General features: G+C 44.3%; 1 protein-coding gene across 6 annotated transcripts in view; it reads left to right on the plus strand.

Moving 5' to 3' along the window:
- Positions 1–14568, plus strand: part of STX17 (syntaxin 17) — a 121423-nt gene that overhangs the window by 85287 nt on the left and 21568 nt on the right. For all 6 annotated transcript variants that reach the window (XM_050938252.1, XM_050938255.1, XM_050938251.1 and 3 more), the window contains one exon: positions 5378–5609. In XM_050938252.1, coding sequence (XP_050794209.1) covers positions 5378–5609 — 232 coding nt within the window. The remainder of the gene's footprint in view (positions 1–5377; positions 5610–14568) is intronic.

Below are 14568 nucleotides of genomic sequence, written 5' to 3' on the forward strand. Positions count from 1 at the left end.
CGTTTGAGCAACTAGTTATGTGCTCCTGGTCACACCTCTCGTGGAAGGTGGCCTTCCTGGCTGTGATCACGTCGGCTAGGCAGGTCTTGGAACTCAGGGCCCTGAACTCTGAGTCCCAGTACATGGTATTTCATAAGGATAAGGTCCAGCTCCACCCACACCCCTCTTTCTTCCCGAAGGTGGTCTCCGCCTACCACATGGGTCAGGACATTTTTCTGCTGGTCCTTTGCCCCAAGCCCCATGCGTCCAGTGAGGAGCACCGCCTCCACAAGCTGGATGTGAGACGGGCTCTGGCTTTCTACCTGGAGCGGACCAAGCCATTCAGAAAGTACTCACAACTGTTCATTGCCTCGGCTGAGCGCATGAAAGGTCGGCCAACCTCCACTCAGCAGCTCTCCAACTGGATCACCTCGTGCATCTGTACCTATTATGACCTGGGGAGAATCCCTCCACCACCAATTGTGAAGGTGCACTCGACTTGGGCACAGGCCTCGTTGGCTGTCTTTTTGGCTCACGTCCCCATTCAGGACATTGTGGGGCTGCCATGTGGTCTTCAGTTCACACGTTCACCTCGCACTATGCGATCGTCCTCCAGATCAGGGATGACGCCGGGTTTGGCAGGGCTGTCCTCCATCCTGGGAACGTGTGAACTCCTACCCACCTCCAACAGATATAGCTTGGAGTCACCTACTGTGGTATACACATGAGCAGTCCCTCGAAGAAGAAAAGACAGTTACCTGTTCCGTAACTGGCATTCTTCGAGATGTGTTGCTTATGTCTATTCCACATCCTACCCTCCTTCCCCTCTGTTGGAGTTGTCTGGCAAGGAGCTTGGGGGGGGGGAGTGCGCAGCACCCCTTATACTGTGCCATGGAGGTGCCACTCCAGGGGTCGCTGGGGCAGTCCGCTACAGGAACTGCTTGAGGAAAAACTTATGGCACCGGTGCACGTGACGAGGATGCACACTTACTGTGGAATAGACATGAGCAACACATCTCGAAGAACATCAGTTATGGAAAAGGTAACTGTCTTTTCTGTCTTGAGTATCCAATTACAATTTTAAGTATTTATCCACAGTGGAACAATCATTTGGGGGTGGAGGGTGGGGAAAGAGAGAGAGAATGAGAACGAATCAATATGAACAACTCACTCTGTAGGTCAGTGGTTAGGGTGCCTACCTGCGAGTGGGAGACCCAGTGTCTGGTCCCCCTTCTCCAATCATTCCTTCATTATTTATACACAGTGGAACAGCTTTAATAGTAGAGACTGAAGGAGCCTCGTTTCAGAATATGCCATATCTCAGTGTTTAGAGCCTTCTCTTGAGAGGTAGGATTTCAACAGGGATCTCCCGTCTCCCTCTCTGGTGGTGGGTAGGGGAATTAAACCTGGACTTTCCACATCCCAGGTGAATACTCTAAACACAGGGCTAAAAGTTACAAGGCAGGTGGCACCACCACCACCTCCTCCAACTCCACCTCCTCTGGTGGCCAGATTTTGTATGGGACCCAGTCTGGTAGACTGTTCTGAGAACACCTACTAGATTGGACACTGCGATTTAGGCTGACAAACACCTGTGTTCCCCCAGTTTATGAATTGCTCTGTGGTTTAGGTGGGAGATAGGCCTCCAGATGCCTATAGGGAGACAGTGATGTGCATGCTCAGAGGTGGGAACTTTTATGTTGAAAACTTAGGCACCAAGTGAATTTAGGTACCTACAGAGTTTGGTGGGAATTTGTGAATTGCAGGGGAGCCTAAAACTGGGATGTTGGTGCCCAAGTGTAAGGTTTTGGCACCTCAGTATCTTTGTGAATCTGAGCCTGATGGGTGGTATCCCCACTGCTTCATTTAAATGAGTAATTCTGAAAGACTTTGTTTGGTTAAAGGAGATATACAGACAGGTAATCCTTTTTTGAGGCCCTCGGCTGCATTATTCCTTTGCCTCAGCGTGAACCCTCAAGGAACACAGGTGCAGCAGAGTTTTCCTTAACCCTGCAATCATGTTAGGGAAAACGTTTCCATGAGCAGGCACCAGATTCTCCTTGCACACTTAAAAATACATATAGCTTTCCAGGTGGCATACACTGTAAGTTACTAGTATTTCCACAAGGTGCAACATGAACAGTGTATATGTACGGACAATACTTTGTGACTTCCACATCTCCTAATATGGGTTCAATTATAGCTCATATGAGTGTAAGCTGCATTGGGGAGAAGAGGCAGGGAGGTATGTAGGTCTTCACTCAATCAGCAGTGAGTAGTTGATAGTAGCATTTTGCCTTTGTAAGGCTTAATATTTCTGGAGATGTCTGGAAAGTGATGTCTCTTGCTATATCTGATCAACAGATGTAGCCAGCACTCTTCCTAGCAAAGCCATCCCTTCGCCAGGCCGCTTGTTCTGTGCCAATTCCAGCTTTCCCCCTCTTTTCCTCTCCTCTCTTTCTTCCTCACATTATGCTTCTCCGATGCATCCCCACACCCGGTGGCATAATTTATCCCTAATTGTGTCTGTTCTACCACCTACAAAGTTTTTGATTCTTGGGATAAAAAATGTTTGTAGGACGAGTGCTGATGCTAGCTGACCCAGATGTTTCCCAGAAATAGCAATGCAGCTGCAATTATGGATTCAGAGTCATTTAGCAGTTAGACCAGGATGCCTGATGTTTTATTCCTAATCTACCAATGACTCGTCATGTCGACATGTGACTATTGGCAAGGCATTTAACTGATTGGTACCTGTTTCCCAATCAGTAAAATGGATATAGCTTCTCTTCACACTTGAAGTTCCTTGGATGAAAATATTCTATATAAATGCAAAATATTGTTATCTTAGATGCACCATTTTGTCTGACAGTGCTCAGTTAGCCAACTGAAATCATTAAAAAAAAACAAAAACAAAACAAACCTACACTTTCAGCTCCCTTCCACACATCAGTCTGAATATTTTATGTGAAAGGAATTGAGGGAGGGTAGTGCTCACAACAGAAGAAAGCTTGCCCAAAGAAAGCAAGATGGCACAGTACAACTGCTTAGAATTCAAATATGCTTTGAGGAACATTCTCTCCCCCTCCTTTCCAAGGGAGCATCAAGCAGTGGTCCATGGCACTCTAGGGCCAAAATCAATAAAATGATAGATTCTGTGATTTCGGTGATCTTGTGGTAAACCTGCAAGGTTTAATTATAATACATTAATGTCCTTAACAAGAAATAACTGTGCACAGTCACATCGTTATTCAGATCTTGTAGAGTTCAAGTAAATCTTTAATCCGTTAGACTGGGGATGAGCAAACTTTTTGGCCCGAGGGCCACATTAGGGAATAGAAATTGTATGGCGGGCCAGGAATGCTCACAAAATTGGGTGGGGGTGAGGGCTCTGGGTGGGGGTGTGGGCTCTGGGGTGGGGCTGGGGATGAGGTATTTGGGGTGTAGGAGGGTGCTCTGGGCTTGGACTGAGGGCGAGAGGGGGATCAGGGCTGGGGCAGGGGTGCGGGCAGGGGTGCAGGTTCTGGCTGGGGATGCAGGCTCTGAATGGGGTTGGGGATGAGAGGTTTGGGGTGCAGGAGGGTGCTCTGGGCTGGGATCGAGGGGTATGGAGAGCAGGAGGGGGATCAGGGCTGGGACAGGGGGTTGGGGCATGGGGAGAGGCTCAGGGGATGCAGACTCCGAGCGGTGCTTACCTCCCCCGGAAGCAGTGTCATGTCCCTTCTCTGGCTCCTATGCAGAGGCACAGCAAGGCAGCTCTGCACGCTGCCTCATCCACAGGCACTGCCCATGCAGCTTCCATTGGAGCGCGTAGGAGCCAGAGTGGGGCCATGCCGTGGCTTCTGGCAGACGTGTGGTGTGGCCCCCGACCCAGCGTCCCGGCTGGAACGTGGGAGCGGGGCCGAGCTGCATAGTGCGGCTTAAAATGGATCCAGCCTGCGGGCCATAGTTTGCCCACCCCTGCGTTAGACCCATATCAGGCTCGGATACATAGTGTTATAGAACTCTTGACCTTCCAAATAGTCTGACACATTCTCACAGACTTGTGCCCTCTGTAGACGCTGACACCTATGCCAGGTATCTGTAAAATGCTATCCGGCAGTATCTGGTACAGCCGTGAGATGATTCTGTCTCTGTCCAAATCTTGTGCAGGGTAGAGATGTGTTGGTTTGGAAAGCAGAGCTGGGTCTAAGCTGCAGTGGGGTCAGGTTTGAGGCTGAAAGGGTTGTAATTATGTAAATATTATACTACACTGATTTTTGGCTCTTTTATCTGTGTAGGATCATCATAATGAGTCAATGTAAACTAAAGCAGCTCTCCACTACCTGTGAGTTCCTGTGTAAATGTAGAGTACAGTGACTGCTTTACAAAATATGCTAAATATATTAGGTATCATAGCAATCAAGTTTGTTACATCCACTAGGGTTGGGTTCTGAAACATGTTCATAGTGTTGACCACATCTTCATGGAGAGTCTTGTGAGCAACTCCCATTGTGATGAGAATGGAGGTTTAGCTGTGGTTGAACTGAAGTTTGCTCTTACAGGTCTGGTTAGCTTTTGTGACATTTAGATCAGTCTGATTGATGAACATCGGAGACACTGAGATCGTTTTTCCCTTTGGTAATCAGTACATTTCTCTCCTATTACCAATATGGCAGCAAGAACTGGAATTCTGCAGCCCCTGTGGGCACAATGGGACAGGTGATTAAATATACAGAGGAGGAACCATGCTTTGCCTGTCTGTGTTAAGGGTTACATTTGTGCAGCTATATCGATAGCTGTAATTGGGGCACATTCATAGTGAAGACAAGACCTTAAATATGACATCTGTAATCAGGGCTGTAATTGGGTACTTAGGTACCAAATGTCAGTGGCTACTCCCCAGTGTACAGCTAGTTTATTAGAATGGGTGAGAGGATACAGAATTAGTGACTGCACTGAGCTGCTGGGTATCTGGTGGATTGTGTGGGTTGTACTGGTTCCAGGGAAAGAACTTATAGGTATCAGTTGTCACAGATGTAGGAAATGAAATACTGTGGGAATAGACCTGTGCACAGATAAAACAGGAAAGAACAAAACAGTGGGGAAAGAACATTTTTCTCACTGTAGGTGAGTTCTTCTACTTGTGCAAAATATGCCTATTATCTCCTTGGTGCAACAGATTTTTGTTTAGAATATTTTCATTTTAACTAGAATAAAATTAAAGCATTTGGTTTTCTGAGAACAAGCCTTTTTGGAATTTTTGTTTTTCTCAACTTATACAAAATATTGAAATGTAATTTTTTTGATTATTTAAAAATGAAAATAACTGTAGTTAATTTGCATCACCCCTAGAAAGAGGTGTGTAGGAGTAGCAGCATGCCATAAAGTTACAAATAATCTTTTAAAACTATTGCAGCAACTGAGAGCCAATATCCGAGAGATGGAGAAACTGTGTTTGCGGGTCCGACTAGAAGATAAACAAATTCTCCAAAGAATGATAAATCCAGTAAAAGAGGAAGCGTCATTTGCCATAAAAGAATTTCTACAACTCCATTCAGAATCTGCAGAAGAACTTAAAAGCCAGTTTAATGAACAGGAGGACACCTCTTTAAAGTCTCCTCTAATCAGATCTGCGACGGTAGGAGGAGGTAGTAGAATTTGTTTTTCTATGTACTGCATTGTGGTATTTTTATATTTGTTTTATGATAGTATATTTCCAGGGTTTTCTGACCAGATATTGTGGAACTAAATAGACGAGACTTCAGTTTGGTAAAACATTATTCTTATATGACAAGAGGTGAATTTTAAAATAACTTTCAGATACCACAGTTTTCTCACCATATGTAGAATACAGATTATTTTACTGCACAGTTTATGTAGTTAATAAATGCTTCAATCAGCTATCCAAGGAAGAGGAAAAAATTGGTAGGCTAATAAATGTAGTTACGTAATGAGAGCACTAAATTGTGCAGTAAAAGCAATCTTGGGGTTATTGTAGTTACATTTTCTTTTTCCATTGCTCTGTAATGGTAATCACTTAATACATTTTTACTTAACTCATTATCTATGAAATGATGAAAACAATTATTATATCATCACCGAAAGCCTCAATCAGGAGGAGCAAGTGGAGTATAAAATGTCCATTTACACAGAAATACACCTCTACCCCAATGTAACGCGTTCCTCGGGAGCTAAAAATACCCACCACGTTATAGGTGAAACCCTGTTATATCAGGGTAGCAGCGGCAGGGCTCCAGCGGTGATTTAAAGAGCCCAGGGCTCCAGCTGCTGCAGGGAGCCTGGGCCCTTTAAATCACTGGCTGAGCCCCGCTCCCGCAACTCCAGGGGAGCAACGGCAGGGCTCCAGCGGTGATATAAAGGGCGTGGGGCTCCCTGCAGCAGCGGGATCCCGGGCCCTTTAAAGCGCCACCCAAGCCCCGCTGCCAGAGCCACTGGGTTACTGCGCTATATGCGAACCCATGTTATATCGGGTCACGTTATATTGGGGTAGAGGTGTATATCTTCATGGGTGACAGTAAATCAGTAAAAGTATCGAACCATTATATGAGGTTTTGAAAACACATTATATTACCTTATTGATCATCCAAGGATGGGCCTGGTTGCTACTGCTCTTCTCTGATCCCTTTGCTTTCATGAAAACTGTAGCTTTCACCTCTCACTCTTCTTTCCTTCCTTCCCCCATGAGCACCTTCTTGTCTCTTTTCACCCTCATTCTGTCCCACCTGCCCTTACACTTGAAGCTAAATCTGCAGTTAGCTGCTGCTAACATCTGAATCGCTGTTGAGAAGGACTGACCATTACAGTTAAACCAACACATCCTCATACAGAGAAGTTTGAAGCTTAATATTGGTTAAAATATTTCGCACGTCTCACATTTTTTTATTTAAAAAACATATTTTCAGTTAGTGGCTTCACAGAAAATCTTTACTTTCAGGAAATTCTATGTAATCTGGCTGTTGTATTCATAAGGTGCTAATCTTCATAGTATCTAGTTCTGTCTCCTTGTTGTCATAGAAGTTCCTTCTGTAGAGAATTGCATGGAGAATTGTGTGCAATGTCATTAGTAAGAGGGAAAGTCTTTTCACAACTAAGAAAAGAAGACAAAAATATATGCTAAACTCTAAAAATATCTCTTTTTAAAAAAACAGGATTTGTATCTTGATCTGAATCACCTTCATGTTTTTTTAAAAAATGAGTCATTTTGGGTCATTGATTAAAAACCAAGAAACTGATTAGAAATTTTGGGATGGCAGGCATAGCCATAGGAAAATATTATGGGAATGACATACACTCACAAGTCAGTTCAGGAATGGAGTAGTTCACCTCACATAAAGTGAAACATATAGGCACACAGACAACTGAGTATAATTATACAGGATTTTTTTAAAAGTTTGCATGAATATGAAAGCAGCTTTTTGAATTCACGGGGCAGCTGTAATATCATATTGCCTGTTCTTTTGTGGTTCGAGGCTGCAGATCTGAAAGCAGATCTTAGCTGCTGATCTTACTCAATCAAAGAAACTTCCTTACACACCACTTCTTTTTCACATGTTGCTTCCAATCTGGCAGAGAAATGAAGAGTTTACAAATTCAAATAGCCCATTTAGGAGGCATGTCAAAGAAATGATACAGCCCTTTCTCTTTCTACCATCCCCCATCTCAAGTCCAATAGGAGCTGAATTTAATTCCATTTTAAGCAAATGTTAACAAAAGGCGAGACTCCACTTTTAAAATTACTAAAATTCTTTTTAACCAGCATATTGAATTTTCCAGAGAACTAGATTTTTATCTTGAGTGTAATGAAGTGTGAAGGTATTTTGTAAAGTATGCAGAGGTGTTTTTTTGTTACTGCAGTTCTGATGAGATGTTGTAGTTGCTGTTGAGGAAGCACTTCCATTCTAAGCCCTATCATAACTGGGTTAGAATTTTCTAGAATACGAACTTTTGAATGTAAGTTTTTCATTCATAGTTTAAGCCCGCAGGTGTTTCATCCTCCCCCTCTCCCTTTTTTCCTTCTGTTTTTGAAGTGGGAAGGGAAATATTGGAAAAAAAACCAACTCTGGCCATTTAAGTTATCAGAAAATTAGAATAACACAACAGTGTCACCAGCTTTGCCTGTTACTTTGGGGTTTGCTGATCATTCCTGGTTTGGGCGGTGTTCTTTGGAGGGAGCTCACAATGCAATTAGGGAGCTTCACTATTTTGGATACCAGTAAAGGATTTATTACTAGAATGGGTCTGATAACTGCTGAGCTGGGTGTGTGCAGGCATGGATTCATTAATATCTAGAGCAGAGATCCCTCATCATACAGTACTTCCCTGCTTTTCTGGTCCCAGAGTTCCATGCGGTTCTTGCCTTGGAATCTCTGTTCTCCATGTTGTATGCTAATGGAGATGCCTCCTTGTCCCATCTTCGAATCAAATGAGGCTAGGGGAGTTTCCTTAATTCTGTCATCCTTATCCCAGGGGTTTAGGTGTGTCTCACACTGCCTTTTCATTGCTTTGTGTCTTTCATTGCTTTTTGTCTTCTGATGCAGATTTGGTTCAGAGGCTGGCGGGGGTTGGTGGGTGGTGGTGGTGGTGTCTGTCATGAGTCAAACAGGCTGAATACTGTGCCCTGGTTCCCCAAGAACACAGAGCAGCTAGGTAATAACAGAGCCTTCTTATGAGGTGTGAAATACTCTTTAATGTGGAGAAGTCATTAAAGGCTCTTTTTGTCACTTAAACCCAGTGGTGGGACATCCTAATCTGGTGCAGAATAGGTCAGCATGGAGGAGGCGAATGGCCATTTTACTTAAGGGGATTTTCCTCTGTCCACAGTTCTGCTTAGGAAGCTTCTTTATTCTTGAATTACTGATAAACGGTTTTATTTAACAAGTATAAAATATGTAATGCTGGCTAAGGCAATGTATAGATTACAAACTTTGGTCGACCACACTTGATGTCAGTGTAAAGCCACTGCATATCACACATGCATGTGCATACTTAGCTGCTTGCATTGATGCTAAGTGCAGTTCACCAGGGGTATGTATCCCAGTGTGCCACCCTCCAGTTCAATGCCTTTTGGGGAATTTTCACAATGTGGTGTTGGGCGCACATGACTCCTGCCAGGGGGCTAGGAGGAAAAGGTCAAGTTCCCATCATGCAACTTTCACTATCTCATAATGCCATGAGATGGTTATGACTAACCCATAATTTTTGTGCCTTTTTAAAATCCCACAAACTCACACAGCACTTGTCGCTATCCATCATCTCTATCAGGAGCACATGCAGGTCTGCACTGTTGTCATTGATGCTGCAAATGCAGGACAAACAATCTTCCGGCACTTGCAGAGCTGCAGGAAGTACCACAACAAAGGGGCACATGATAATTTCTTTGAGGACAGATTGCTAAGGGACATAATGAAAAACAATTCAAAGTTGGTGGCATTTACAGATCAGCTACAGGACAGCTTCTGGGCCTAAGAAATGAGCAACTGACTGGTGGGAATGCATTATGATGAAGGTTTGGGATGATAAGTGGCTGCAGTACTTTCAGTACTGCGAAAGGCTACATTCCTGGATCTGTATGCCATGTTCGAGCATGGACAAGAGAATGAAAGCTGCATTGACAGTTGAGAAGCAAGTGGAGATCACACTGTGGAAGCTTGCAAAGCTGGATTGCTATCAATCAGTGGGAAATCATTTTAGAGTTGGAAAATCCATAGTGGGGGCTGTTATGCAAGTGTGGGGAGGGCATTAATTGTATCCTGCTATGCAGGGCTCTTACTCTAGGTAATATGGAGGATGTTGTGGATGGATTTGCGACTATGGGGTTACCAAACCATGGTCGGGGGATAGATGGCACACACATTCCTATTTTGGCTCCAGCTCACCTTACCATAGAGTACATCAACAGAAAGGGCTGCTTTTATGTGGTTATGCAAGTGTTGATGGATCACCAGGAATCACTTCACCAGGGAAGCCATATCTTACATTGGAATGCAGTCCATTGGAGTGGTGGAAGGTCAATGCACAGTGTTTTCCCAGGCTTGGAAAACTGGCAAAGAGTTACCTGTGCATTCCAGGATTGTCTGTGCCTGCAGAACATGTCTTCCAATGCTGGCCTTACTGTGTACAAAACTGATACCAGAACATGTAAACATGTTAATCTTTCTTAACAAAAATCAGCAGTAGAGTTAAAATTCTAATCGAACTTTTTGTGTTTTTGGATGGCTCAGAGGTATTATGTAAAAGGTTAAACAAAAAGGTAGGTTTTATACATAAGACTGTCTGTTTTTGTTGTTAGTAAAGGTACTTGACAACAATAATATGTACGGTCGGTTCATTGTGAACTCATTAACAGTTAAACAGTTAACTGATACAATTTTAACAGTTTAAATGGTTACTTTTCAAAACACTGTTTAGACCCCTAATAGGAGAGGGATAGACCCCCTGTCACTCCAGCTTATTCTCCACTGCTTGTGGTTTGAGATGGAGCATCACGGTGTCTGTTGGCTAGCTATGCAGCTTGCTACCTCTCTTGCTTAATCTTTTCTTAGTAGTTTTTTTTAAAGCACAGTTCGTGCTTTTTGCCTGATTTGGGTGCCTCTCTCTCTTGCTCTTTTTTTGTCCTCCAGTACAGGGTTATGCCCAGGATCCCAGGCTTCACACCTTGCCAGAGATCTGTCCCCCACAGCGATGGTACATTCAAGCTGCTTCTGCTGCCTGGGAGTGTGTCACGTCCCCTCCAAATGTAAGATCTGCCCAGGTTTTAAAAGCAGATCTAAGAAATTGAGGGAAGATGGACTAAACTCCTGCTAATGGAGCACTATCTCAGACCTGTAGGATCCAAATCACCGCCTGTGCCTCAGATCCACAGAGAGCCCTGGTGACTGTCTCTACTGTGACAATAAGCAGAGACCCTGCAGCCCCGCAAAATCATCTAGCTCCTCAAAGAAGGAAAAAAAAACCCTTCTTCAGAGTGGGAAAAGAGAAAGGAAAGTTACCCCTTTCAGTCTGAGTTTCCGGAGACCTCCGATACTATCATCTGCAACAGTAACTCATCCTCTGGTACCGACACAGTCACCAGCCTATCACAAACATTTTGGGTACAGAGGGAACAATGTCAAGCCCTCATAACAGAAGGCCAGACAATCGCCAGGGCATCTCTCCAGGCCTCACTTAATGCAGCCAACATAGCTGCATGTTCCATGGCTACAGCAGTAATCGTTCAATGAGATTTTTGGCTGCAGTCCTCTGGTCTGCCCCACAAGGAACAAAACACTGTCAAGGACCTTCCCTTCAAGGGACCCAAATCGTTTAGTGATCGCACAGATGGGTCTCTTCATTCTCTTAAAAACTCCCAGGTGACACTGCAATCTCTGGATATCTATGCACCTATGTGGGAAAGAGAAACTACAGTCCAGCGTGGATGGCTCAACAGTTTCACTCAGTCTCTATGAGTAAGGCTGCAAATTTGTCATTGAAGTCAGAGTCTGTGACTTTTCGTGACCTCCATGACTTCTGCAGTAGCCAGTGCACCTGGCTCAGGGGCAGCTCAGGCAGCCCCTGCACCAGTCCTACCGCCTGCTGCTGGAGCAGACTCAGGCCACTGTCCCAATACCCCCAGCAGCAGAATTTGGGGTTGGGGGGGGTCAAGAGGTTGGGGCACGGGATGGGTCACAGACCGTGAGGTTTTTGTTTAATGCCTGTGTTCTGCTTGTGACTTTTACTAAAAATACCCCTGACTGAAATGTAGCCTTGCCTATGAGCCCATGAGAACAGCTGAGCACCCCAGGAAAAAGCACACTTAAAAAGAAGACCATCCTCTTCAGTGACCTCCCAGCCGGTGACATCCTCGAAACGGCTGTTATGACCCATTTAAGGGTCATGAACTCTCTCCTGCTCCATTTCTTACCCTGCACATTATTCCATCCCCATTGTTATGAGGATCATCGCTCCCATTTCCTACCTTACTGGGAGCTCATCACCTTGGACAGATGGATCCTGGCGGTGACTTTTACTAGTTACTCCATCCAGTTCACCTCCTTTCTGCTTCTTCCCCCATCCCCATCACACTTTATCAACCCTCCTAGTTAGGGTCTTTTGAGGCAGAATGTACAATCCTCCTAACAGTCAGGCAGTTGAACCTGTTCCCCTGCACTTCGTTGGAAAAGGGTTCCCATTCCTGGTCCCGAAGAAAAACAGGAGTGGGAGGGATGGAGACCAGTTCTGGACCTCAGGACATTGAACACTTTTGTCCACTCTCAGTGGTTCAGAGAATGGTAACCAAAGCAGTGACAATTCCCTCCATGGTAGATTGGTTTGTCTCCCTTGACCTCCAGGACACGTTTGTGTCCATGTTGTCATACACTTCTCACAAGGATGTTTTCTAATTTTGTGATGGGCGGAGACCACTGCCAGTATTGTGTCCTTACCCTTTGGCCCCTCCACCACCCCAAGGTTCTTTACCAAAGTCCTTTTGACCCCCTGCCTCTACCCTTAGAGCATAAAGTGTGGAATGGCCGCAACCGTCCTTTGGTTCCCTCTTACCATCTGATGGAAAGCAGAGTTCACCCTCTTCTTCTTAGTGGAATTTTCTTCTTGTGACTTCTTCTAGTCAGTTAGCTTTGGTTAATTCCCAATAAATTCTTCCCCCCACCCTCCTTTTTATTAATTTATTGCAAAAAAAATAATAATTAAAAATGTACTTTCTCATTAGTGCTTAGTACCCCACTGTAATCTAAAATGGTACATTCAGAATCCTCAGGCTTCAAGCCCAGATCATCTTATGACAGACTCATTGCACTTATAGATGGCCATAGCTGCTGCCTTTTTTGTCTTAGTGATAGTCATATACCAGCCTGCTGCTCAGTATGCTGCTCCTTTTTGACCCTGATAGTTGTACCTTCTTGAGAAATCGGTGAGGGGAGTGTTAGACCCCGAAGCATGGGCATCCACTTCAAGTCCCAGACAGCCAGTGTTCCTGTTAGCTGGTGCAAAACAGCTAAGGTCGGTACTAGCAAAAAATCTGTGCCACTGTCAGTCAAGGATCTGGGACCATGGAAAACCACCTCAGTACCAGCTTCCACTTTGGCACTGAGGATCGGTACCACCTGTCATAAACAGATAGCTAAGGGTTAATGTCTCTTTCACCTGAAGCACCTGACCAGAGGACCAATCAGGAAACCGGATTTTTTCAACTTTGGGTGGAGGGAATTGAGTGTCTGTGTCTTTTGTCTTTTGTCTGCCTGCCTGCTTTCTCTGAGCTTTGGAGAAGTAGTTCTACTTTCTAATCTTCTGTTTCTAAGTGTAAGGACAAAGAGATCAGATAGTAAATTCTATGGTTTCTTTTCTTTGGTATTTGCATGAATATAAGTGCTGGAGTGCTTTGATTTGTATTCTTTTTGAATAAGGCTGTTTATTCAATATTCTTTTAAGCAATTGACCCTGTATTGTATCATCTTAATACAGAGAGACATTTGGATGTATTTTTCTTTCTTTTTATATAAAGCTTTCTTTTAAGACCTGTTGGAGTTTTTCTTTACTTCAGGGAAATTGAGTCTGTACTCACCAGGGAATTGGTGGGAGGAAGAAATCAAGGGGAGATCTGTGTGTTGGATTGCTAGCCTGATTTTGCATTCCCTCTGGGAGAATAGGAAAGTACTTTTGGTTTTCAGGATTGGGAACAGAGAGGGGGAGTCTCTCTGTGTAGTTTCACAGAGCTTGTGTCTGTGTATCTCTCCAGGAGCACCTGGAGGGGGGAAGGGAAAAAGGATTATTTCCCTTTGTTGTGAGACTCAAGGGATTTGGGTCTTGGGGTCCCCAGGGAAGGTTTTTCAGAGGGACCAGAGTGCCCCAAAACGCTCTAATTTTTTTGGGTGGTGGCAGCAGGTACCAGGTCCAGGCTGGTGGCTAAGCTTGGAGGTTTTCATGCTAACCCCCATATTTTGGACGCTAAGGTCCAAATCTGGGACTAAGGTTATGTCATGAGTGGCAGTGGTGGGAGGATATAGACAGAATCCAGAAGCCAGTAGGAATGTTATATTTTTCTTTTCTCTGCTAAGGGCTTTTTTAGCAGAGAGAAACAGTTTGGTTTTAAAAGGGAACCAGAGATAATTTTTTTTTCTGCTCTCTCTGGCAGTTTGTGGCTTGCATGTTAAGTGAGAAGCCATTAAGAGACTGTTGAGGGTCTTTTGTCATGCAATAGCCCTCCCATTAGGAGGCAAGTACCAGCACTTATAGGCATGCAAATAAAGTGGTTTTTCAGGTTTACTTAACATTGAAGATTAGCTAAAGGCACTGTTGCTAGGCAGACTTCAGGAGGCAACAGAGAGCCTGCAGTTCAGAAGATAAACACCGGAGGGCACCCCAACACAAGAAAACAGGAATCATGACTTCTAAGGCAAAAATTGAGGCCGAAGAGCAACTCAAAGAAGCTGAACACAGGCGACAACTGGAAATAAAACAAACAGAGATGGAAATAAGAGAGAGAGAAAGAGAGGCAGCACACAGAAGAAAACTAGAAGAAGAAGAGGCGGCCCACCGCCGAGACATGGAAAAACACCAAAAAGAAATGGAAAAACAACAAAAAGAGAATGAAGA

This window comes from Gopherus flavomarginatus, chromosome 2 (assembly GCF_025201925.1).
Source record: "Gopherus flavomarginatus isolate rGopFla2 chromosome 2, rGopFla2.mat.asm, whole genome shotgun sequence".
Classification (NCBI taxonomy): Eukaryota; Metazoa; Chordata; order Testudines; family Testudinidae; genus Gopherus; species Gopherus flavomarginatus.